The 23,509-nt window shown below is 41.4% G+C and overlaps 1 protein-coding gene and 1 pseudogene across 1 annotated transcript in view; both read right to left on the bottom strand.

Annotated features, from left to right (window-relative positions):
- The window catches only part of Dsg3 (desmoglein 3), a 32,340-nt gene extending 23,392 nt beyond the window's left edge, over positions 1-8,948 (bottom strand). Inside the window, exons 1-2 of the mRNA XM_060377639.1 lie at positions 8,657-8,948; positions 204-239 (exon numbers count right to left, since the gene is read on the bottom strand). Coding sequence (XP_060233622.1) covers positions 204-239; positions 8,657-8,704 — 84 coding nt within the window. The 5' untranslated portion in view covers positions 8,705-8,948. The remainder of the gene's footprint in view (positions 1-203; positions 240-8,656) is intronic.
- Positions 8,949-19,563: 10,615 nt separating this feature from the next.
- On the bottom strand, positions 19,564-20,865 carry LOC110544781 (tubulin alpha-1C chain-like; annotated as a pseudogene).
- Positions 20,866-23,509: the final 2,644 nt, after the last annotated feature.

The following is a 23,509-nucleotide window of genomic DNA, read 5'->3' on the forward strand; positions in this document are numbered from 1 at the left end:
AACCATAATCCAATGGAAAATAAAATGAAATTAACAAGACTATATAAGCCTATTTATAGATAACTATAAAGTATTTGGGGGTTATTTGCTAGAATTTTAGGCTTTTATGTTTGCACAATTGGATTATCAAATGACTTGATTAAATGCTTTTCTCAACATGGTTTTAAGGTAAACTCTGATTGTAATGATTGGAAACTGCATACCTCTATTCGAAGCTCGCCATGCACCAGCAGCACCACCTATAGACATCAGACAGAACCAAATATTCCATGTGAGTTCTTCAAACAGGAGACTCTATAAAACCAATAATCTTTATCATTGTATTCTGTTCCTAAGATTAGAGGTTTTTTTTGTTTTTTTTTTTTTCAGCTTTAAGAGAGTTGGTTTGCAGAAGCATCCCAAAATGTAAACATCCTACCAGGAAAATGAACACCCTTCCCCGAGTAAAGAAGCCCCTCTAGGTTTTCAGGCTGACCTCAGGCTTTTAAAAGACTATTTGTCTTGCTTTATGTGTGTGTATTTTTTGCCTGCATGCCTGCATGTTCACCGTGTGTGCCCCTCTCAGATCCCTCACAGCTAAGGTTAAGGACGGTTATGGGCTGCTGTGTCAGTGCTGAGAATCAAACCTGGGTCCTCTGCAAAAGCTAACGACTCCAGCACCATGACTTCAGATTTTCATTCTGGGAAAGAGGAACCTATCAGCAGTTAGAGGCTGAGGGTGGAGGATTGTTGCTAGTTTGAGACAAACCTGAGATTTCTAGTGAATTTAGGTCAGCTTGAACTACAGAGTAAAACTCTGTTTCAAATCCAGAGACAACAAAGCAAAACAAAAACAAGGAAGAAGATTCTAACCAAGACAAGAACTATCATCGTTGTTACCAGCCTCCTCTTCCTCCTCCTCCTCATCACCATCTTCTTGATTGTAAAATTATGCTTTCAGCCAGTTGCTAAAAATCCACTAGATGTTTCTTACATGGTTATCATATAAACAGCTCCCAGAAGTCATTGCTTTAGGAACTGTTGTGACAAACTTCTGAAAGTGGTCATGAAATTATTCAAAACTATGATGCTGGACATGGTGGTGCATGCCTATGATCCCAGCATGTGGGAAGCTAAGGTAGGACAGTCGAAGAGAGCTGGAGGACAGCCAGAGGGACACAGCAAGACCTTGTCTCCAAAACCCAGGAAAATAAAAAGCAAAACCAAAACCAGCCCCCAATCCCCATTATCTATTTTATGTGCTTATGTAAAAGCAAACCTGGGTTAGCTCCCTTTAAAAGACAGGCTCTTTTCTTCCTTGCCATTCTTTCACTTTACCCCCTTTTAAAGCTGCACCAGAGCAAAGAGAACAGAATGGAGCTACTCTGGTTTATGAAAATGGAGGAAGGATGGTCATTCTGTGCCAGTCTCAAGTGCTGTTTGCTGTGGCACGGATCTGCTCTCCTCCTTCCTACTACAACTTAAACATGAACTTCATTCTTAATTCCAGATGTGGTGGTGCTTGTCTTTAATCAAACAAGCGAGCAAACAAGACAAGGGCTTCATTGTATACTACTTGTGTAAAAAATTAAATGAGGATAAAGGAAGCTGGGCCGCCCAGGCCCTTTGCTTTCTCCGGAGCCCACAGGCCTGGCAGATGTATTGCTTTCCACCTGGGATGCATTCCTCTCTCCTTACTTCCCACCTACATGTGATCCATCCAGTCAAGTACCAACAAGCTACACGAAGTTGTTTTGTCTAGTACCTTCTTCTCTGAGTTTGTACAGCTCACATTCTCTTTAATGCCATTTAGCTCACAAACATTCCCTGTATCTTTCCAAGTCCTGGGTCTTGTACTATCATTCCTTCCCATTCAAGTGTTTAACAACTATTGGCTGATCCACTGAACGTGAGAGCTGAAGAAAGAAGGCCATGGAAAACAAATTACAGGATAAAGTTAGAAGTGTAACAGTGGGAGGTGACTTGGCTAGTTTTTATTCACAGAACATTATACTTAATAATACTATTATTTATTGCAACCACCTGAACCACTCTTCTGAGTCTATTATGTAACCTCTGTTCCTATGGATATAAAGATACAAGACACGGATACTTTGTTCCTGTTAATAACCTTCAATGAGCCAGGGTTTGAAACAAGCCACTTTATCTCTAGGGTGTGTGCATTGCTAGATCCTAACCCCAAGCTAACATAAATACACTGAAGAAAGTTATATGACAGTCACTTTAGATTTTTATCTGGTCAAAGGCTGTGGTTGATCCTGAAACAATGCAGATTCATTTCATCATTTATTTTTAAAGATTGTAATGAACAGGCAGGTCCAAGTCTGAACCAAAGGAGCAATTACACCAGACACAGGATGGTCAGCCCCTCCATTGTAAACATTTCACCTGAAGGTCTGATTTTAAATAGCATCTCAGGATGATGCTCCAACCTCATGCATCTATTAGGAAAGAAGGGATCAGTGTGGTGTGGTCACCGACCGATCTTTCTCAGCCGATTTTGAAGGTAAGGGTGGGCTGGGCATGCTCCTCTTTACAGGAAGAGTGGAGTCATCCAGAAAACATGAGTCATGTCTGTACTAGCCCTGTGGCGCATGAGTCTTCTAATAGACATTGAGGCCCTGTTCCTACCTTCCCAGGAAAGCAAAACTATGGAAAACTAACAGAGCAGAGCACAGGCTATTGTGTTTCTTGTGCTCTCCTGGAGTCGGAGCCTTCATTCTAAACCCTTTTAAGACTGATCTCAAACAATGCTCCCTCATTTTAGTGTTGTGGAAAGATGTTCTTTGTTTCCAGAAACACGAGGAACTTGAGAGGAAACACTGAATGCTGAGCCACTCTTTCGTTGACTAGAACTGTGATTGTACCTGTGCATTAATTCTGAGGGCTGTGGAGCCTCAGGAGAGGACCCTGGCTGGAGAAACAGACCACCAAGGGTGGTCAGAAGGCTGCACCCTCCTCTAGTCCTAGCAATCCCTCTTTGCTTCCTGTGTGAGTAGCTCTTGATGTAAGAGTCTCTTGGCATGGCCTTTGCCAACATGCTTTCCAGTGACAGACCGGAACCACTAGCCCAAATGAAGCTACCTCCCTTAAGGTTTCAGTCAGGCGCTTTGCCACAGCAGTGAGAAAAGCAGCTTACACAGCCATGCTGCCCGATTCTGGAATGAATCAAAGACTGCACCACATTCCCCTCTGGGGGAATTCAGAGAGCAATTTAAGTAGTTCAAAGATCATTACATATTTTAATATGATTTTTCTATAAATTTTGGACAGAAGAATGTCACAAAATTCACACAGCTTGGCGCTTTACAGCTATAGCTGGTCAACTAGTCAAACAGTGATAGTAAACATGCCAGGTCATAACAGTCCTTCAAGACACATAGTTGAATGAGATACACAAGGCATAGTTCAGAAAAATGAGTGACTTATCCTTCTGATTTCTATGTCGAAGCTCCTTCACTCATGGTACATAATGTCCTAATATTCCTACGGCAAGCTGAAAATACTAATCTGAATGGACATTTAACGGCAGTAGCCCTCTGAACATCATAGTTTAGCCTGCAGTCCTCAGAACACTTATTTAATCTACAGTTTGTGCTATCATCTAACAAGAAGGTTGTTCTATAATGAAGCATTGAATACCTCATGTAATTTATTGGATTTTACACTGAAAACAAAACAAAACAAAAACCCAAAGGTTCTATAAATATGAAGTAGAAAAAAAAATGTTTGTAAAGTCTAAGTCAGGACTGTGTAGAATTTTTGAAATTTAAAGCCACAAGAACATGCCAATATACTTTGCATTTAACAGAGCAAATTCTCCAGTTGAATAATAGAAATTATTCAGAAATTAGTATTTAATTTCAGACAATTCAGTGTTCAAGAACTGATATAAAATCAACTAATTTAGAAAGGTGATCTTTAAAACAATTTTTTTTTGTTTTTGTTTTTTAGCTAAGACATGCTATGTAAGAGTGATGCCCTTGGCTCTTTGTGAATATTCCATCTGAATGTATTGAAGGATCCTGTCAAGTGTGCTGGTACAAATCTGGACCCTGGAGCCCGTTTTTCTTTCTTTTTAACTGCGTGTGTGTGCAGGCACATGCGGGTGTGTACGTGTCAGGCCATGTGTGTGGAGGTTACTGGACAACCTCAGGTGTCTAGCCTCACGTTCCACCTCCTTTGAGCTAGTCTCTTTTTCTTGTTTGCTTGTGGTTTCCAGGCTTCTGGGCAGAAAGCTCTGGGGATTCCCCCGTCTCTTCCACCCATCTTCCCATAGGAGAGTTCTGATTACATACATGCATCTATTTTCACATGTGTCCTAGGGACCTGAATTCAGCTTCTCACACTTGCTTGGCAGACCTTTGAGCCATCTTCTTAGCCTCCAGACTGATCTAAATTCCAGTCCCAGGCATGTACCACCATTATGACTTGGGGACATGACCCGATCCTTCCATTTCTCCCATCTGCCATAGAAAGATAGCCCTACGCATTTATATGTGGGTTTGTCGTGTGTGAGGACCGAACTATTAGCAGGTGTAAATAGAGCATATAGGTGAGCCTGAGTGCCCTGTAGATGCTTAGTGAAAGCTAGTAATTTCGGTTAGAATAACAAGAGAAGAAAAAGCGTATCAAAAAATCCTTTGACTATCTGCAGAGACTTCTTAGCGTGTTGTGTGTGTCTTCTTTCTCCACGGAGGAAGGGAACAGTGCTATACTGTACATGTGTGTAGGCTGCTCCTTGCTAACTTCAGGGGCACTGCTCCCACTGCAGTTCCCGTGAACGCACCTCCTGAAGTTGTGCAATGCACCGCCTGGCCGGCTGCACTGCTTTAAGAAAGAAGTGTCCATTAGGCAGATTCAATTATTCGTCATGTAATTATGGATAACCCATCATCTATGTAATTTCCTCACGAAGCATTTCCCTGAGCAAGCCCTTACCTTAGGCTACCAGATCAACTTTTTACTGGAAAGGAAACACGGAGGGCTAAGAGGTTTACGAGAAACCTCTGGGACATGGAGTGTTCTAGTTAGGCACGAGAACTGGTTTCTGGGATTAAGCAAGGGGTGATACTAATGGGTAGAAATAATTGCATCTCCCGGCCGATGCCAAAGTCAAAGACACCTTGGAGATTTTCCATTTATCAAAATGGGACATTTAGCTTAAATCCATTTTTTATATACTTTGATACCGTATAGAAAAAAGATGGCTGAAATGATCCTCGCTGTTTTTAGGACACTGTTATTGCTTATTCTCCTCATGACTTGCCATTTGAGGGACTTCCACTTTTCCCTGAATACCACACACAACTTGAAAAGCTGTACTAAACTTTTGAGTTTTAATCATCTCTGTTAATTTCCTAAGTTTTAGACAGTAATGTGAAATTGATTAGCTCATTCTTCAGATAAGGAATTGTTATGGCTCAAAAATGTGTTTTAAATTTGGTTAACTATAAGATGTGGAACAATTTTTTTTTTGCAGTCAAGTTTTATTTTCATAAGAAGATCTCTGAAGGTGAGTATCTTCAACTATAAGTGTTCTTAAATGTTGACTTTGTGCTATGTGAAATAACAGGATAAATATAGAGAACTGATAAATCTGACACCCTTAAAAGAATATTCAGGTGCACTCTGTAGCTACATTTTCCAAATGATTCATTTTGAAGTCCAAATACCTGAGATTTTTTTTTTTTTCAGAAAAATTTCTAGATTGGAAAACATGTATTGTCCCACATTCACTGTATCTTTTATTTATTTTTTTTAAGGTTGGCCTCTTTCTTGTCATTTTTGAAACATTAGTTTCGCAAATACTTTAAAATTTTTATTTGTGTGTGTGCATTTATAGGTGAGCGGTGTGTGTGTGTGTGTGTGTGTATGGAGGTCAGAGAAGGACCCTGCGTGTGCTACTTCATCACTCTTCACCTTGTTCCCTTGAGACAGGCTCTCTCTCTGAATGTGGAAATAGTGGCCAGCAAGCCCAATGCGTCCCCTGTCTCCATTTCCCACAGTGCTGGGGCTTCAGCTCACAAGGCCATACCTAACTTTTTCCTGGGTGCCGGGGATTCAAGCTCAGGTCTTCATGTCTGTGCGGCAGGCTCTCTTAACCTACTGGGCCATCTTCCTAGCCCCATGCAACTATTCTATATTCTAACTGAAGAAACATGTAGGACCTTCCTTGACTTATTAGGAATGATGCCAACGGTTATTTGAAACATTAAAACACAGTACTAAGACATGTATCATCAAGAACCACCCCTAGTACTGAAATATTACAACTGGATGATGCCAGGGTCTTTCAAACACTTCCTGTTTCTCAAAGCACTTCTGTGAATGCAAGGGTGCTCCCTTCTCACTGTGTACATTTCAGACAGGGACAAGGTTAAGATGATTCTCTGTCTGTCTGTCTGTCTGGTTGCTGTTTGTTTTGTTTTGAGACAAGGTCTTTCTACAAAGCTGTCCTGGAACCCACTATGTAAACCAGACTGGCTCTGAACTCACAGATTTGGCCACCTCTGTCACCGAAGTGGTGGCAATGAAGGGCGTGTGCCACCATGCCCAGCCTAAGATGATTCTAATTTGACAGGAGAAAACGTAAGAGCTGGAGTGAGTCAACGGAACAGCTACACGCTCAAGCATAGGTCTTGCTGTTACATCTCGTACTGAGACGCTGTCCCATGACCTTGTATGGTGTGTGTGTGTGATGGGAAGAGTACTTAGAAAGCCGCAGACACGTCTTTCTACTTTCAGACTCCACCCTTCAACAACAAATGAGGCCCATGGTCTGAGAACATTGCTTTTCACCGGTAACCACATTCTGGGTGGCTCCTGTTTCTAAAAGGATTCCATTTACCGTCACAGAATGAACTTTTCACTGTCACACTCATCCACCTTTCTGAATCTTGCCCTGGCTCTCTAACATGCACTTTCATTCCAGTCAAACCGGTGGCTCCACAGCCCCTGGCGAAGGGCACTAGAGCCCTGTCTTTGCTTGTATCGGTCTGACAATGGAACAGTTTGGTCCGTCTCTTCCTATGGAATGTTAACTCCCACTGAATCCACCGAGCCTTACCTGTCTAACACCGCCCTTGCCCTCTGAAAGTAGGATTAAGGATACAGGTTAGCTTAATGGAAAGCACAAATGCCGCCCACACGGAGGGTTTTTAAGTTTCTTATACTCACGTTAAAAGGCTTGCTAAAAAGTTTATTAATTAGCGGTGTATTTAATTTAATGTCCTGAAAATACTGTAATTTCACTATGCAATCAAAACAAGAGATAAGAATATCTTTTACACTCTTGTTATGATTAAATATTTCATTGTATAGTTTACATTTAATAGCATCTCTCATCTCAGAACAGTTATATTTGAAATGATAAATATCCATGTATGGATAGATAGTGGCTATGATATAGCAAGGATCAGCTCTAGACCCTTCATTGAGTATTTCTCTCTGTATCTCTCTGTCTCTCTTTCCCTCTTCTTCTCCACCCCTTCATCTCCCCTTCTTCCCCTCTCCCCCTCTCTTTCCTGTCTTCCTCTTCCTCTGCAGGGGCAAAACTTTCTTGTGTGTTGGAAAACATACATTCTAGCTTTCTCATCAGGAGCACAATAGGAGAACTGCAGGCTGCTTCACAGTTAAGAGAGGCCGTGTTCAATCATTACTTCCTGGTATGAAAAGCTGTCTGATGCCTATTTTCTCTTTGAACACTGTTGTATGAGGGGGACTGAGAAGTTCTTCCCCCCCCAGGCATCTTTCATGATGGCAGGCAACTTTAACTTGTAGACAGCTCTTGAGATCTATCTCCCTGGAACGTTTAGAAGTCGCTGTTTTCCGTATTTTGAAATGAGGCAATGGCATGAATGGATGCTGAGGCCATGGCAATTAGCTTTGGAATTTTGTCCTATATTTATTTATATCCAAGTGTTGTTAGCGATCTTCATGTATGAGTGAGTTATGACATATTTTGCCTCACTAATGCAATGCTTAAGGTATAAACTAGCTTATGTATCTAAGCTAATACTTCTAGTTTAGAGTCTTCCTCTCTTTTGTAAAACATAAAGTTCCACCAGTCAACAGAAGACTTACTCTCCTAACATTATTTTCCTGCAAAGTTCATGTCATCCCTCCCCAAAAGCTTGATATATTTTTGCACATAATGGCTGAATGTAAAACCGGTTTTCTTAATAATCCTCCCAACTTGACTAGTATTAAAATTACTTTGATTTTTAGTCCAACAGTTGGTGACTCCTCTAAGAACATGTCAGGTATCAAGATCAGGCATGCAGCATTCTTAGCCATATGCTTAACAAGAGATGTGTAATGCTAGGGAACTGAAGTGGGGGGTTGTGCATGTTTTCATTTGTGTGCTGGAATATATGCATTGCTTTGAAGAAAACGAAGATCGTGGAAAGTAAAACCTAGGATTGGGATGAGTTAATCTGATCATTGAAGAGAAAGAAAATAACTACATTAGAATAAACGTTTTTGTTCTGTTTCACAGAAAAAAGAAGAAGTTTAAAATTTTCACAATTATATGTTTAACTCTGCTGCATCCTGTCTAGAATGTAAAACAGGGACTCAGCAACCGAGTGCAATCTTCTGTAGCAAGCAAAGAAACAGGAAAAATTTACTAGTTTTAGAAAAAGATGGGACTTACCATCAGAAGGACCAGAGGCCCCAGGGCTCTGGGGAATAGGCAGGCCATTGTTGCCAGTGTCCGTGGTGAATAAATCCAAGCGTCTTGCTGCAGCTTCTCACTTGGATGTCTGTATCCGATGTCTGGAGCTCCCTTCTGGCAGTGGTGGCTCTGTTGCCTGCCTCAGGACTCTCCTGGTGGCCTGTTAGTATGTTCCTCCCCACCCCAAGCCAAGGATTGGTCTCACCAGAAACGCTTGCATCACTGCCTCCCAGGTAAAAACCGAGACACACCTCAGTTCCTACAGCAATGGAATCCTTTGTTGGAAGCTAAGCGAGAGGTTCACAGGCTAATGACAAGAGCTGAATAGGAAGGTACCAGATGAATAACACATTAATCATGGCATGGAAGGGCCAGGGCTGCCCCTGGCCTCAGTGAAACAAAAATACAGTTGGCTTCTTATGACCACAGCTGAAAAATGGAAAGCAGAAAGAGGACAGAGAAAATTTCCCCAAATCTCCTTGGGGCAAAGTTCATTTCCAGGCTGACTGTGTAAGAGGTAAGAGGTGTGACTTAATAATACATGTTACTCGAAAAGGTTGACAAACAACAAAGTAAAAAGAGCACCGAAGCACCACTGTAAATACAGAGTTTGAAGAAAATTGATTAGAAATAAATAAAAACAGACGACCCCATGGGTGTGCTGGGGGTCGAGGTGTAGGACTAATGCATCGCAGAATTGGATGGTGTGGATGCTGGTAACATCCTTTTGTGTCTTTGTCCACTTATGGCTTAGATAAAGTCGATTGGCAGTAGATAGGCTATTGCAGTCATCCTCTGATTACTCCCTTCTTCCCCCGAGGCAGTCAGCCTGCACACTTCTGCACGCTCAAGTACCTAAACACTTGGACGGCACCCCATGTGAGGGCTGGGAGCTAGGACAGGATCTTTGCTGGTTTCACAATAGCCAGAGGAGGATTTGCAGAAGAACAATTTTATCTTTTTAGAAGCATTTTCGTTTTAGAGAGTTTATTTAATCATAGAGTACTTAGTAGAAAAGGTCATGTAGGTAGGCCATGAGTTTAAAGAAAACCTTGTAGAAAATGTTTTGTCTCTCTCTCTCTTTTTTTTTTTTAACTATGGTGAAATAAGCAGGAATGCTATCACGTTTTTTAAAAAAATCATCAATTTATTTGTGTGTGTGTGTGTGTGTGTGTATCTGTGAACACACACTTATACACATGTGTGTAAAAATCAAGACAATTTATGGAATTCAGTTATCTCCTGCCTTATGGGTCATGGTGATCGAACTCAGGTTATCAGCCTTGGCCATTCACTCCTCCACAGCTGAACCATCTTTTCAGCACTCATGCCAACCATGTTTATAGGTATAATTCAGTGTCATCAAGTGCATTCACAAAGTTGTGTAGCTGTGATCATTACTGCTACCTAGATAGGTAGTATTGTTTTTGACATAAAAGGTTTTTGAGAATCAAATGGTAATGGACATAGTAGCCATGCCCACTTGTTTTATTATAAATAGTTGTCTTGATCCTAGCATGGACAGCAAGGACAGTTCAACAGTTATACAAGAGACTGTATGACAAACAGACAAACGGTTATACAAGAGACTGCAAAGACAAACAGATTAACTTTCTGTCTTGCTCATTTGCTGATTCCTGGGTGACACTGTAATTGTGTATGTGTGTGTGTTGTGTGTGCATGTGTGAGTAGCACACAGGGCAACCTTAAATGTCATTCCTAATGTGCTATCTTTGTTTGACTTAACTTATTTAGGTATTTGTATATTTTGGACAGGTTCTTACTGTGTAGCCCTTGCCTGGACTGGAACTCACTATTTAGACCAGGCAGGTCTTGAACGCATAGAGATTCACCTTTGACTCTGAAGTACTGGAATTAAAAGTGTGTGCCACCTGACTTTTCTTTTACTTTTTTTTGAGACAAGTTCTCTCTCTGGCTTGGAACTCACCACATAGGCTAGGCTGGATGGCCATCGAGCCCCAGAGAATCTATTTGTGTCTTCTTCCCAAGCTCTGAGATTGCAAGCACTCTAACATATCTAGATTGGGGTTCTGGTGATCGGCCTCAGGCCTTGTGTTCACAAGGCAATCACTTTACCAATGGAGCCATCTCCCCAGCCGCACTATACTCTTTAGACAGTGTTTGTGACCAATCTGTTGAGTATTTGAATCTGTAGTAGAAAAAGAAAACTTCAAGGGGTCCAGGTTGACATTCCTTGTAGAGTTTCCTCCATTGTGATTCATCAAACATATTTTATACACTTTTGGACTAGAATTAGAAAGTGGGTGACTACTGAGCCCTTGATTGAGGTTCAGGATAAAGTCTATGGACAATGAGATGATTGTTCCATGACTGGACTTGTGGATGGATAGACTTTGAGAGGAGACTTATTGCATTGGCCCATTTGTTGATGTAAGTGATCAAAGTGTTAGGGGCTTTCTGAGTTTAGTGTTTGAACATAGTTAAGGGTTCAGAGAGCTTTGGGGTATATGCACATACACTATTTGCTCACACAAGGAGAAGTACAGAAGAATGACAAACAATAGAAAGGGTCATCATCAACCCCACGCTTATTTTCAAGGCTATAACTGTATTTTATTTATTTTGATTACTTGATGACTTATTTTATAAGTTTGTTTTTGTAATGAGAACTTTGTTTGGTTGTAATCTGTACTGAGATAGGTTCTCACTAAGTATCCTAGACTGGCCTTGAACTCAAGATCCTTCTGCCTTCTGTATGTTGGATTGCAGATGTGCACCACCATATCCAGCTTGAGACTGTATTAATTTTGCAATTAAAAAAAGTAAGTTATTTGTGGAATAATGTGAAAAAAGTAAGGCTTTAGGAGAAATATTGTAAACAGAGACAGGGAAGAAAAGACAAAATGAATGCTTTCATTTTCCTCACACAATTTAATAGCTTGCATTTCTTTAGATTATTCTTGAGCTAATGACAAAGGGATCCACAGGCAGACCCTAATTTTTTTTTGGGGGGGTGCTCTGTGCCCTTAACAATTTCTTTATGTTTTATTTTATCATTTTAGGTCACATAAGGCAAATTTCACACTAGTATGCCAGTGTATAAAATACTAGGTGTGCATTCCCCTAGGCCTCCTATGCTCTTTTCTTCATAACATCCTCAAACAGTTTCACTTCTACTTTAATGCCATTTATGCATATATGCTTTTATGTGTAGCTATTATAGGGCCAGAAAAAGAGAGAAAACATATGATCTTTGTCTTTCTGAGATTGATGTAATTGCGTTAATATTATCTCCAGATGAATCAATAATTTGGCAAATGACATACTTTCATCTTTATGACTGGAGAACATTGCACTGTGTCTGTAGACCACATTTTCCTCATCTATTCCTCTGTTGAGACATAGGTTGGTTTTCTAACTGAGCTAATGTGGAAAGTGCTTCGGTAAACATGGATATGCAAGATTGGCTGAGATATGTTGACTTGGAATCCTTTTGGTAAATACCCAGAGTGGTGTAGCTTAGTCAGATGGCAGATCTGTCCTCAGACGTACTGACTTCTATAGTGGCTGTAAGCCCACATGTCCCTTTCTTTGAAAGATGGACCCCTTAGTAAGGTAAGGAAGTACCCTGGTGTAGCCTTCTTTATGTCACTACAGGAAAGTAGTCTAGAGGGTGATTTTATGTATTATCTTCTACACTTAGTGGTGCTTTTTATTGCTATTTCAATTATGTTTGGACTTAAAGAGGTTGTGAAGTGCCATGTGGTGCTGGGAATTGAACTGGGGTCCTCTGGAAGAACAGCTAGTGCTGTTAGCCATTGAGAGTTTTCCAGTACTTTGTAGTTGAGCAATGGTGTTATCACTCTTGGAATAAACGACTTAGAAACCCAGGCCTAGCTTGAACTGGCTCTTGATGAAGAGACTGAAATCAAAATGAGAATCATAACAATAACAATTAAAGGGGAGCTTCATTGTATGTGTTGGTTGTGCCCCAACAAACGTAACATATGAAGACAGGAGAGACGGAAAGCAGATCCAACACAAACTGAAGAATTTATCTTCCATTTGCTGGAAGCTGAAATAGGCTATCCTCTGACTAAGAAGCCAAGCAATAAAACTCAATATGTGTTCAAATGGGCAGAGACGCCAGAAGTTTCCAAGCTGTTTTTGAAGCTTGTTATCTACAGTAGTTCCCTTATCCGTCAAGTACAGAGCGTTAATTAGTCTTTGGCTTCCCTGGCAAGCCTTTGCTGGCTTTCATTGCTTCCACTGGAAACATGTGGTCTATGTCACATTTACTACTTTTTGGATGTTTTATTGCTCTTGAATGTTTACCAATCAAAAATGCATCTGTATTTTGAAATGACTTGTAAAAGTACAGATTTGTTGTCTTTTGTTATTCAAGGTAGTGGGGATTGTATACCTCTCCCATTCTGTCATTCAGGGAGGCATCCAGATGTGCCTGAAAGTCTGACTGTGCTGCAGAGAACAGCTTGTACTTTAATTAGTGGGAGCCAAGCTTTCGACCCATCAATGCTTTCCTATGTTTCTGTGATTCTGAGGAACACACACACACACATACACACACACACACACACACACACTTTTTTGGTTTTTCAAGACAGGATTTCTCTGTGTTGCCCTGGCTGTCCTAGAACTCACACTGTAGACCAGGCTGGCCTTGAATTTAGAGATTTGTCTGCCTCTGCCTCCCAAGTGCTGGGATTAGACATATGCCACCACTGCCTAGCTTTCTTAGGAATATTTTTAAAGAAAGCACTATATATTTTTTGTGTGTGCGTGCGTGTGTGCTGTGGTATCAAGGATTAAACCCAGGACTTGGTAGATGCAAACTGAGCACTCTACTGCTGAATTACAACCTGCTTTTTTATGCTGACTCTAACCCAGACTACAGAAGGGTAAGTATATGTTTAAGAAATTAATACATGCTGGGAATTAGGGTCAATCTCTCTTTGCCCTGAATTAATCTGATTTGGTAACTGCTTACTTGTGGAAATGTTTTTGTAACATAATAAAATGTGTGAGTGAGGAGTTTTCGAGATGAACCTCAATGCTGTTTTAGAAAAAAAAAAAAAAAAAACAACAAAACTTTTGCTTGGTTCCTGTGATTTGCTGGAGGTAAAACTGACAAGCTTGAATCTTTTTACAAAATGTATAATGAAGCCACAAGTTCTTTCTCCTTCTAGCCTCCCTGGCTGAGTCCGTAGCATCTCTTCCATGGCAGAGGCAAGAACTTAAAACTTTATTCTTGTTCAGCTCACCACTGCTACTCACTAACATCCCACATGCTGTTTTTTAAAAAAGATAACGTCTCCCTTTCTGAGAGGTGATAGTGCATACCTTTAATCCTAGTAATTTGGGAGGCAGAGGCAGGCGAATCTCTGGTTTTGAGGCCAGCCTATTCCTGGCTAGGGCTCACAGAGAAACTCTGCCTTAACCCCCCCTCCCAACAAGCAAAGATATGAACAAACAAATAAACAACAACAACAACAAAATCAAACCAAACCCCCAAATTTCCATACAACTTTCTGAACAGCAGACAATAGCATAGACACTAAGATCAACAATTAATAAATGAGACCTCATGAAATTGAAAAGCTTCTGCAAGGCAGAAGACACCATCAAATTGACAAAGAGGGACCCTACAGAACAGGAAAATATTTTTTACCAACTCAACATCTGATAGAGGGCTAATATTCAAAATACGTTAAGAACTCAAGAAACAGGGAGTCCAAGATGGGGGTGACCAGTATGTACCATATCTGAGGGGCACAGGATCTGAAACTCTGAAATTGATGAGTAGAGGGGCAGCTGAACCAGAACATTGACTTTGAGGCTTCTTGGGCGAGAGGTAACAACCTGTGAGCTGGGACAGGTTGGATCCAGGTCACCCATGGCCATCTCCGGTGACAGAGAGTGGCGAATATTCAACCCCCCTGTACTTCCCCTTGCTATAGGCATGGGCCTCCTTGCTTGGTGGAGGCGGTAGTGGTTTACCCAAGCATGAGCCTCTGTGCTCTGTGCCCAAGTATGGGCCTCCCTGTCCGGTGGGCAAACAGTGGACACCACTGAGCAGACAGATCTCCTACACTCTCATTTGGCCCTTTGGGTCCAAATCTGAGAGTAGAGAACAGGAGGAACACTTGTACTCTTGGATTAGGCCTGCGAGTGAGTGAGGGCGCCTTCAAGTGAGTGCATGCAGAACCCCAGATCCAGGGTTCCTCTACTCCAGCAGCCAGTCAGTCAGTGGATCCCTCTCTCCCTTCTCCCCCACTGTGGGCAACATAGGGATCCTTGGGACAGCGTTCTCCACATTGAAGGCCCTGTTCTGTGGGTCTACCAGTGGAGTTCAGTCAATTCCTGGAGCCCAGACAGATCTGAATACCAGGATGATAGTATGTCAGGCCCATAGGTTACTGAGTTATTCAGGGCACCTGCGCATGCACATTGTGCCCAGGAACAGTGCCAGCACCCCCTCCCGCACTTATACTCCACCCTTCGAGGCATCTACATGCTCTAGCACCCTGTCCCTCAAGGTACACTTCCACGCACACACCTGTGCTTGCGTACATGCACCTGTGACCTTCCTCTCTTAGCTACAGCTGAAACACCAACATCTACTCTCCAACCAGTAGACATCTCTCATCTTCCTGAAGAATACTCCAGACACCAGAGACAGATGGACCCAGTCTGAAGTACAGACTCCAGGAATAAATAGTGAAGGTTACGGATAAGCAGAGGTCTGTGTAAGAACACATCCAACAACAATCAGGACATCATGGCTTTACCAGCAACTCCCCAAATCAACGGATATTTTAATTCATCAGAAACACAAGAAAATGATTTTAAAGCTATGCTTATCGAGTTATTAGAAGCACATAAAGAGGAAACAAACAAAACTCTCAAAGAAATAGCCACACAATAGATGCAAATAAAGAGAAAACAAACAAAGCTCTCAAAGAAATACAGGCAAATATTGTCACACAAATAAAGGCATGAATAAAGAGGAAATGAATAAAAAACCTAGGCCATCATGGAAAGACAGGAATCCACATTCAAACAGATGAAGGAAATGGAGCAAGACATGAAAACAGAATTAGAATCAATAAAGAAAACACAGAGAAAACCCTGGAGCTGGAGAACTTAGAGAAAAGATCAGGAACCACAAAGGTAAACATCACCAACAGAATACAAGAGATGGAAGAGAGTGTCTCAGGCGCTGAAGACACAATTGCAGAAATTGATACATATCTCAAAGGAAAAGTAAAATTGGAAAAGTTCCAAACACAAAATATCTAAGAAATCAAGGACACCATGAAAGACAAAAATCTAAGAATAATAGGAATAGACAAAAAAGAAGCTTTCAGGTTCCAAGGTCCAGAAAATACTTTCAAGAAAATCATAAAGAAAAATTTCCCAACTTAAAGAAAGAGATGTCCATTAACATACAAGAAGCCTACAGAACATCAAATAGAGTAGACCAGAAAAGAAACTCATCACGTCACATAATAGCCAACATACTAAATCTACAGAACAAAGAAAAAATATTAAAAGCAGCAAGGGAAAAAGGCCAAGTAACATATAAAGGTAGACCTATCTGAATCACCACAGAAACTATGAGAGCCAGAAGGACCTGGCAGATTGTCATGCGGACTCTAAGAGACCACAGATGCCAACCCAGACTACTCTACCCAGCAAAGCTTTCAATCAACATAGATGGAGAAAACAAAATATTCCATGATAAAACTAAACTTAAACAATATCTACATAGCAACCTAGCCCTACATAAGATACTAGAAGGAAAACTCCAATCCAATGAAAACAATTATACCCAAGAAAACACGGGATATAGATAAGTTCACAACAAAAAATTAAAAGAAAATAATTAATAGAAATACACCACTGACTCCACTATAAAAGGAACTAACATTCATTGGTCACTGTTATCTATCAACATCAGTGGACTCAACTTTCCAATAAAAAGTCACTGACTAACAGAATGGCTACAGAAACAGGATCCAACATTCTGCTGCATCCAAGAAATACAGCTCTACGACAAACATAAACACTACCTCAGAGTAAAGGGCTGGAAAAAGTTTTTTTCAAGCAAATGGACCCAGAAAACAAGCTGGAGTAGCTATTCTAATATCTAATAAAATAGACTTTCAACCAAAATTAATCAAAAAAGATGAGAGGGACACTTCATTCTCATCAAAGGGAAAACCTACCAGGAGGACATCACAATCCTGAACATCTATGCCCCAAATACAAGAGTACCTGAGTTTGTAAATGAAACATTATTAAAGCGGAAATCACACATCGATCCCAACATCTTAATAGTGGGAGACTTCAACACTCCAATCTCACCAAGAGACAGATCATCTAGATAGAAGCTAAATAGGGAAATAATGACACTTATGGAGGTCCTAAATCAAATGGACCTAATAGATGTCTACAGAACTTTTCACCCAAACTCGAAAGAGTATAACTTCTTTTCAGCACCTGATGGAACCTTCTCAAAAAATGACCATTTAGTAGGGCACAAAGGAAGCCTCAACAGATACAAGAAGATCAGAATAATCTCTTATATCCTATCAGACCAGGCTGGGGTCAAATGGAAGGGGAGGAGGACCTCCCCTATCAGTGGACTTGGGGAGGTGTATGGGAGGAAAGGGTGGGACTGGGAGGGGATGAGAGAGGGGGATAGAGCTGGGATACAGAGTGAATAAACTATAATTAATAAAAATGAATAAATTAAAAAAAAAACAAACAAAAAAGAACTCAGGAAACCAAATATAAAAAAACCTAAACAATTCAATTAAAAATGTGGTACAGATATAAAAAGAGAATTAGCAATAGAAGAATTACAAAAGGCTGAGAAAAAACTTAAATGTTCAACATCCTTAGCCAGCAGGGGAATGCAAAATAAAACTATTTTGAGATTCCATCTTACACCTGTCAAGATGGCGAAGATCAGTAACACAACTGATAGTCCATGTTGGCGAGTATATGGAGCAATTAAAACACTCCTCCATTGCTGGTGCGAGTGTAAACTTGTACAGCCACTGTAGAAATCAATATTATAGTTCCTTATAAAATTGGGAATTGGTCTGCCTCAAGACTCAGCTACCAATTTTGGGTATATACCCAAAAGATGCTGAGCACAAGAACACTTTGCCCAACAATGTTCATTGCAGCTTTATTCAGAACAGTCAGAAACTGGAAAGAGCATACACAAAGAATAAAGAAAATGTATTATCTTTTCACAAATGGCATCATGAAATTTTCAGGTAACTATACAACTGAAAAAAAATAATCCTGAGGGAGGTAATCCACACCCAGGAAGACATATGGTGTGTATTCACTTATAAGAGGATATTGTTTGTTAAGTAAATTATAACAAGATACACTCCAGAGACCCAGAGAGATGAGGTCAAGAAAAGACCTTTGTGGGGGTGGCACATGGATCTCCTTGGGAAGGGGAAATAGAATAGACTTTGTGGGTAGATAGAGCCCAGGTAGGGATGGGAACAGGAGGGATCTGGTGTGGGGGGGCCGGTAAGGCATGGAGGGAGAGAATGCAGGGATTGATGGATGGAATTGGGGGAGAAATTTTAGGAGGTGGTGTGAAAACTTAGTGGGTGGAAACTTTCTGGAGTCTATGAGGGTGACCCTAGTAATGGAGGATACGGAGTCTGAACTGAGTATCTTTTGTAGCCGGGCCAGGTTTCCAGTGGTGTGACTGGGTTGCATTCGGTTGGGTTATTGGTCAAGGGTTCCCGTGGAGATTCCCAAGCAACCCAGGCTGACACTAGGACAGAGGTCTCTGAAAACTGTCAGGGCAGGGCTTGTATTGTTGATGACAGCACATTGAATTTAGAGAGGTTGAGCTGGTGCCTGCATGGAGCCTTCACCCCTATGTTCTAGTCTCTTTGGTGCAGGAAGGTGCTCTGCAGGCTATAGAAAGTGAAACCTGAACACCAACCCAGCCACAAAACCTCCCAGCTACAATCTGTCCTGCAAAATGTGCTGGAGCAATGGTGGCACAAAACTTATGGGGGTGGCCCACCAATAGCTGGTTTAAGTCGTGGCCCATGGCCTGGCACTGGAGACTGGATAACCCAGAGACCCAAGATTGGTGCTTTGGGCAGTTGTCATCAGAGGCATTTCCTTCAGCATAAGATAGGAGTGGGTGCAGAGACCCACAGCTAAATATTATGCAGAGAGCATCTAAATTGAAGGTATTCATTGGGTTTCTTTTCTTGGAAACCCCTAGGAAGAGGGGGAGAAAAGACTGTTGGAGTTAGAAGGGCTGGAGGACACCAGGAGAACACTGCCCACTGAATCAACTGTGCAGGGCTCCCATGGGCTCAGAGAGGCCGAAGCAACAAGCACAGGGCCTGCAGGGGTCTGCACCAGGTCTTCTGCATGTGTGTAATTGCTAACAGTTTGTTGTTTTTGTTTTGCTCCTAATGTGGGAGTGGGTGTGTCTCTCTGTCTCCTTTCCCTGCTCCTGGAACTGTTTTCTTCCTATTGGATTGCCTTTTGTCCAGCCTCGAGATGAGGGTTTTTGCCATGTCTTATTGTATCTTGTTTTGTTGTGGTCTCTTGGAGGACTGCTCTCTTCTGAAGGGAAATGGAGGAAGATCGAATCTGGAGGAGAGGTGAGGTAGAGGGGAGCTGGGAGTAGTGGAGAGAGGGAAAACTGGGAGTAGTGGAGAGAGGGAAAACTGTGGTCAGGATGTATTATAAGAGAGAAGAATCTATGTTCTTTTTTCCCCCACTTAAAATTGAAGCACCTTTATTGATAATTTAGGACTGACCGATACAACACACACAAAGACAAATACAGGACAAAGAAGTGTAAAATTGCAGCATGTGGGCTAATCTTCCCCCTCATCATCTCCTTCAGCACTATCTGCCACACCCTCCTCACAATTCTTCTCTAGGGCAGCCATGTCCTCTCTGGCCTCAGAGAACTCTCCTTCCTCCATGCCTTCACCCACACACCAGTGCACAAAGGAATGCTTGGCATACATTAGATTCAACTTGTGATCTAGGTGAGCCTAGGCTTCACCAATGGCGGTGGTGTTGCTCAGCATGCACACATCTCTCTGGACCTTGACCAAGTCTCCACTAGGTACCATAGTGGGAGGCTGGGTAATTAATGCCAAAATTGAAGCCAGTAGGGCACCAGTAGGCGGTACGTTTGTCTTGATGGTGGCAATGGAAGAGATGGCATCTTTGGGAAACACATCACCATGGTACAGAAGGCAGCAAGCCATGTATTTACCATGAGGAGGGTCACATTTCACCATCTGGTTGGCTGGCTCAAAGCAGGCATTGGTGATCTCTGCTATGGTAATTTGCTTATGGTAGGTTTTCTCAGAAGAGATGACAGGGGCGTATGTGGCCAGAGGGAAGTGGATGTGAGGGTAGAGCGCCAGGTTGGTCTGGAATTCTGGAAAACATTCAGAGCCTCATGAAATCTAAGGAAAGCAGTGATGGAAGACACAATCTGGATAATAAGGTGGTTAAGGATAGTGTGGGTTGGGTGCCTAGTGTCAAGGGTTCAATGATGGATGTTATAGATGGCCTCATTGGTATCATGAAGGCACAGAGTGCTCAAGGGTGGTGTGGGAAGAACTGTAGGGCTCGACCACTCTGGGGGAGCTTGGTAAATGGAGAACTTCAGCTTGGACTCTCTTTTGTAATCAGCAGAGAGCTGCTTCATCAGCGAGGAGGTAAAACCAGAGCCAGTACCCCTGCCAAATGTGAATCCAAGGAGCCTCGAACAACTGTGCACTTGTCAGCCAGCTTGGGAACTCCACCAAAGACAAGGTTAATGATCTCTTTGATAATAGTGTAGTGGCCATGGGGATAGTTATTGGCAGCATCTTCTTTGCCTGTGATAAGCTGCTCAGGGTGGAAGAGCTGGTGGAAGGTACCAGTGTGAACTTCATCAATAACTGGGTTCCAGGTCTGTGAACACTGCCTGGGACATGCTTGCCAGTGCTTGTCTCCCCAAAGAAGGTGTTGAAGGAATCATTTTATTCCCCAATGGTCTTGTCACTTAGCGTCTGGCCATCAGGCTGGAGGCTATGTTCTGGGCAACAGAGTTCCCAGCAGGCATTGTTGATCTGGACACCAGACTGGCTAACATGGATGGAGATGCATTCATGCATATTTAAAACTTGAAGTGTTCTGTAAAAACTGAGGAAGTGAAGAGAGAGTGACAAGGAGTTCTCACTAGGAGACTCCTAGAGAGTCAAGGAGTCTGGGGGATAAGTAGTGGGTGTTGAGAAGACTCTATTTTCAATTAGAACAACAAAAAAAGATGCTGTCTTCCCATATATTTAGAAAAGAATCTAATCTGCCTGTTGCATCTTTAAATACCACAGGATCCTTGACTTCTGCTTTCTATTGATTGAACTGTACCAGTATCATTACTAACAATTCTTAGTTTTTTAAAAAAAAATTTTTTTTTTCAGAATTAAATTGCAACCCAATTTGTCCTCCAAGGGAAGAAATAACAAGTTGAATATTCTACCGGCTTCTCAACCTCATGCCAGAAGATGTAGTGACACCTGGGTTCTCTGTTGTGTCACAGATGCTGATCTATGGAAGGGTGGTATCTGGAAGCAGCGTGGAGCATTGAGAAGAAGCGATCTAAAGATCTCAAGTCTCAGGGTAGCTGAGAATCACCAGCTCTGAGTATGGCAAGGTAAGGGCATATATCTAAGTGTAAGTAACGTGTCATACTTAATTCTTCGAGGCCTGTGCATTTTTTGCTCGAGACTCATGTACTCCTGTCTTTTTACCCAGTGAGGTATTGGGCATCTATGCTTGTGTGGTTAGTAAGTTCCTAGTGCATTTGCAAAACCTGTAAAGCTTGCACCACTGACTGTGCTCTGTGACTTTTCTATTGTATCCTAACCAGAAGTTATGAAACTCTTCCTGGGAAGATTAGCTGGTGATAATGTGAATTTTCAGAATGTTTTGTCTCTTCTTTTTTTTTTCAGGAGACAGAATAATACTACCTCATGAGAATGTGTTTTGTATTTCCCTTATGGTTGGGAAGATGTTGACCTACAGTTTGGGATGTGTCTGGTCTAGTTGGCCTTTCTTTGCAACATCATCATTGTCCTGTCCATCAGCATTAAGGGTAGCTTAATGCTGTCTCCATAAATTGTTCACGATTCTGTCTTAGCAAGAGATACGTTGGTTAGTCTATAGAAAGTTTCTCCATTATTTTGAATTGCTTTGTTTTGGATTATGATCACAATTCACTTTCTTTGTTTAAACTTCTCTAGGATCCCAAGGGTTGTGTCTCTTGAAGAATATCCTTACAGTAGGAACTTATATTCTTTGACCCAAGATTGGAAAAGATGTAGCATTCTGTGGCCACCTTTCTGGAAATTGGATAGAAAGAAATTGGATGAAAGCAGAGAAAACTCTATCTCTCTCCTTCCTCACCATGACAGCTGCTCCATGAGTCATGCTAGGCTTAGTTTCTGACGAGTTAGACAAAAGACAAATTGGATGGATGTTAGTTCTCAGCCCTCATCTTTTGCAAGATAGTGGCTTAGTGTTGATCTTCTGTTCTCTGGTGCAGAAAAAGGCTGACACATTCTCAAGACACCCTTTTATTTCCTTAGAAATACAAAAGGTACAGTGAAGGCTGCTCAGGTATCACTGGAAGGAAGTGTTGAGTTCTGGCTATTTAAATTTTGGGTAAGAGTTTCACTTTTTATCAGGTCTCATCAAGGCTGGCTGCATCATCTTCCTTTGTGGCCTGGCAAGGTTGCACCCCCATGGGGGGAAGTGACCAAAGAGCTGGCCACTGAGTTCATGTCAGAGATAGGGTCAGATAGAAGGGGAGGAGGTCCTCCCCTATAAGAGGACTAGGGAAAGGGCATAGGGGGAGAAGAGGGAGGGTGGGTGGGACTGGGAAGAGATGGGAGAGGGGGCTACAGTGAGGATACAAAGTGAATAAATTGTAATAAATAAATATATCAATAAAATTAAATTTAAGAAGTTTTGCTGTTCTAAATCTCAACATTCAATCAGTCTACCAATGTTTTCTTATTTTTTAGAAAGGGCCTACAGTTTTTTAATTAGTATTTTCATAGGAATCAAGTGATACCTTCAGTGTTTCCACATTTATTATCACACATTTGCATGTGTTATATCTCTTAGGAAATTGAATTCCTATAAACATTTAAGGGAGGTTATAGAATAAAGGTGAAAAAAAACCCCAAACAATCTTTCTGTGTTAGCGAGAATTTAGATAATGACATAAGAAAAATAATCTGTTTAGGATGTACAGAATACCATTGAAGAAAGATACAAAATGAAAGAAAACAATAGTAAGATATTATGTTCCTGGATGAAGCAAATAACTGTTGCAAAGCAATAATTATTTTTTAAAAATCTATCTGTCTTTTTCAGGATTGACTTGGAGTTTAAGCAAAATATGAAGCTGGGGAGTAGAAGACCATATGGAAGAGAAAAAAAAAGCAGTTTCTAAACTCTCATAAAGGCAAAACTGAGGCTGACATTATACTGAGTGGTAGAGTATGTAATTACCATGTGCAAAGCCCTGCGTTCAATTCTTAGCATATTCTACGTAATGAAATCCAATAATAACAACAACATAATATTTGAGAAGACTATCAAAAGGTCTGGCTTTTCCAGGCATCCAAATTTACTCTAGTGCCTCTGTTATCCTTAAAGCAACTATTAGAACTATTGCTTCTGGGGGCCTAGACAAATGGCTCAGCAGTAGAGTGGCTATTCCCAGCACCTCCATGGGGCAGCTCACGATTG

Source organism: Meriones unguiculatus, chromosome 2 (genome assembly GCF_030254825.1).
Source record: "Meriones unguiculatus strain TT.TT164.6M chromosome 2, Bangor_MerUng_6.1, whole genome shotgun sequence".
In the NCBI taxonomy this organism is placed as follows: domain Eukaryota; kingdom Metazoa; phylum Chordata; class Mammalia; order Rodentia; family Muridae; genus Meriones; species Meriones unguiculatus.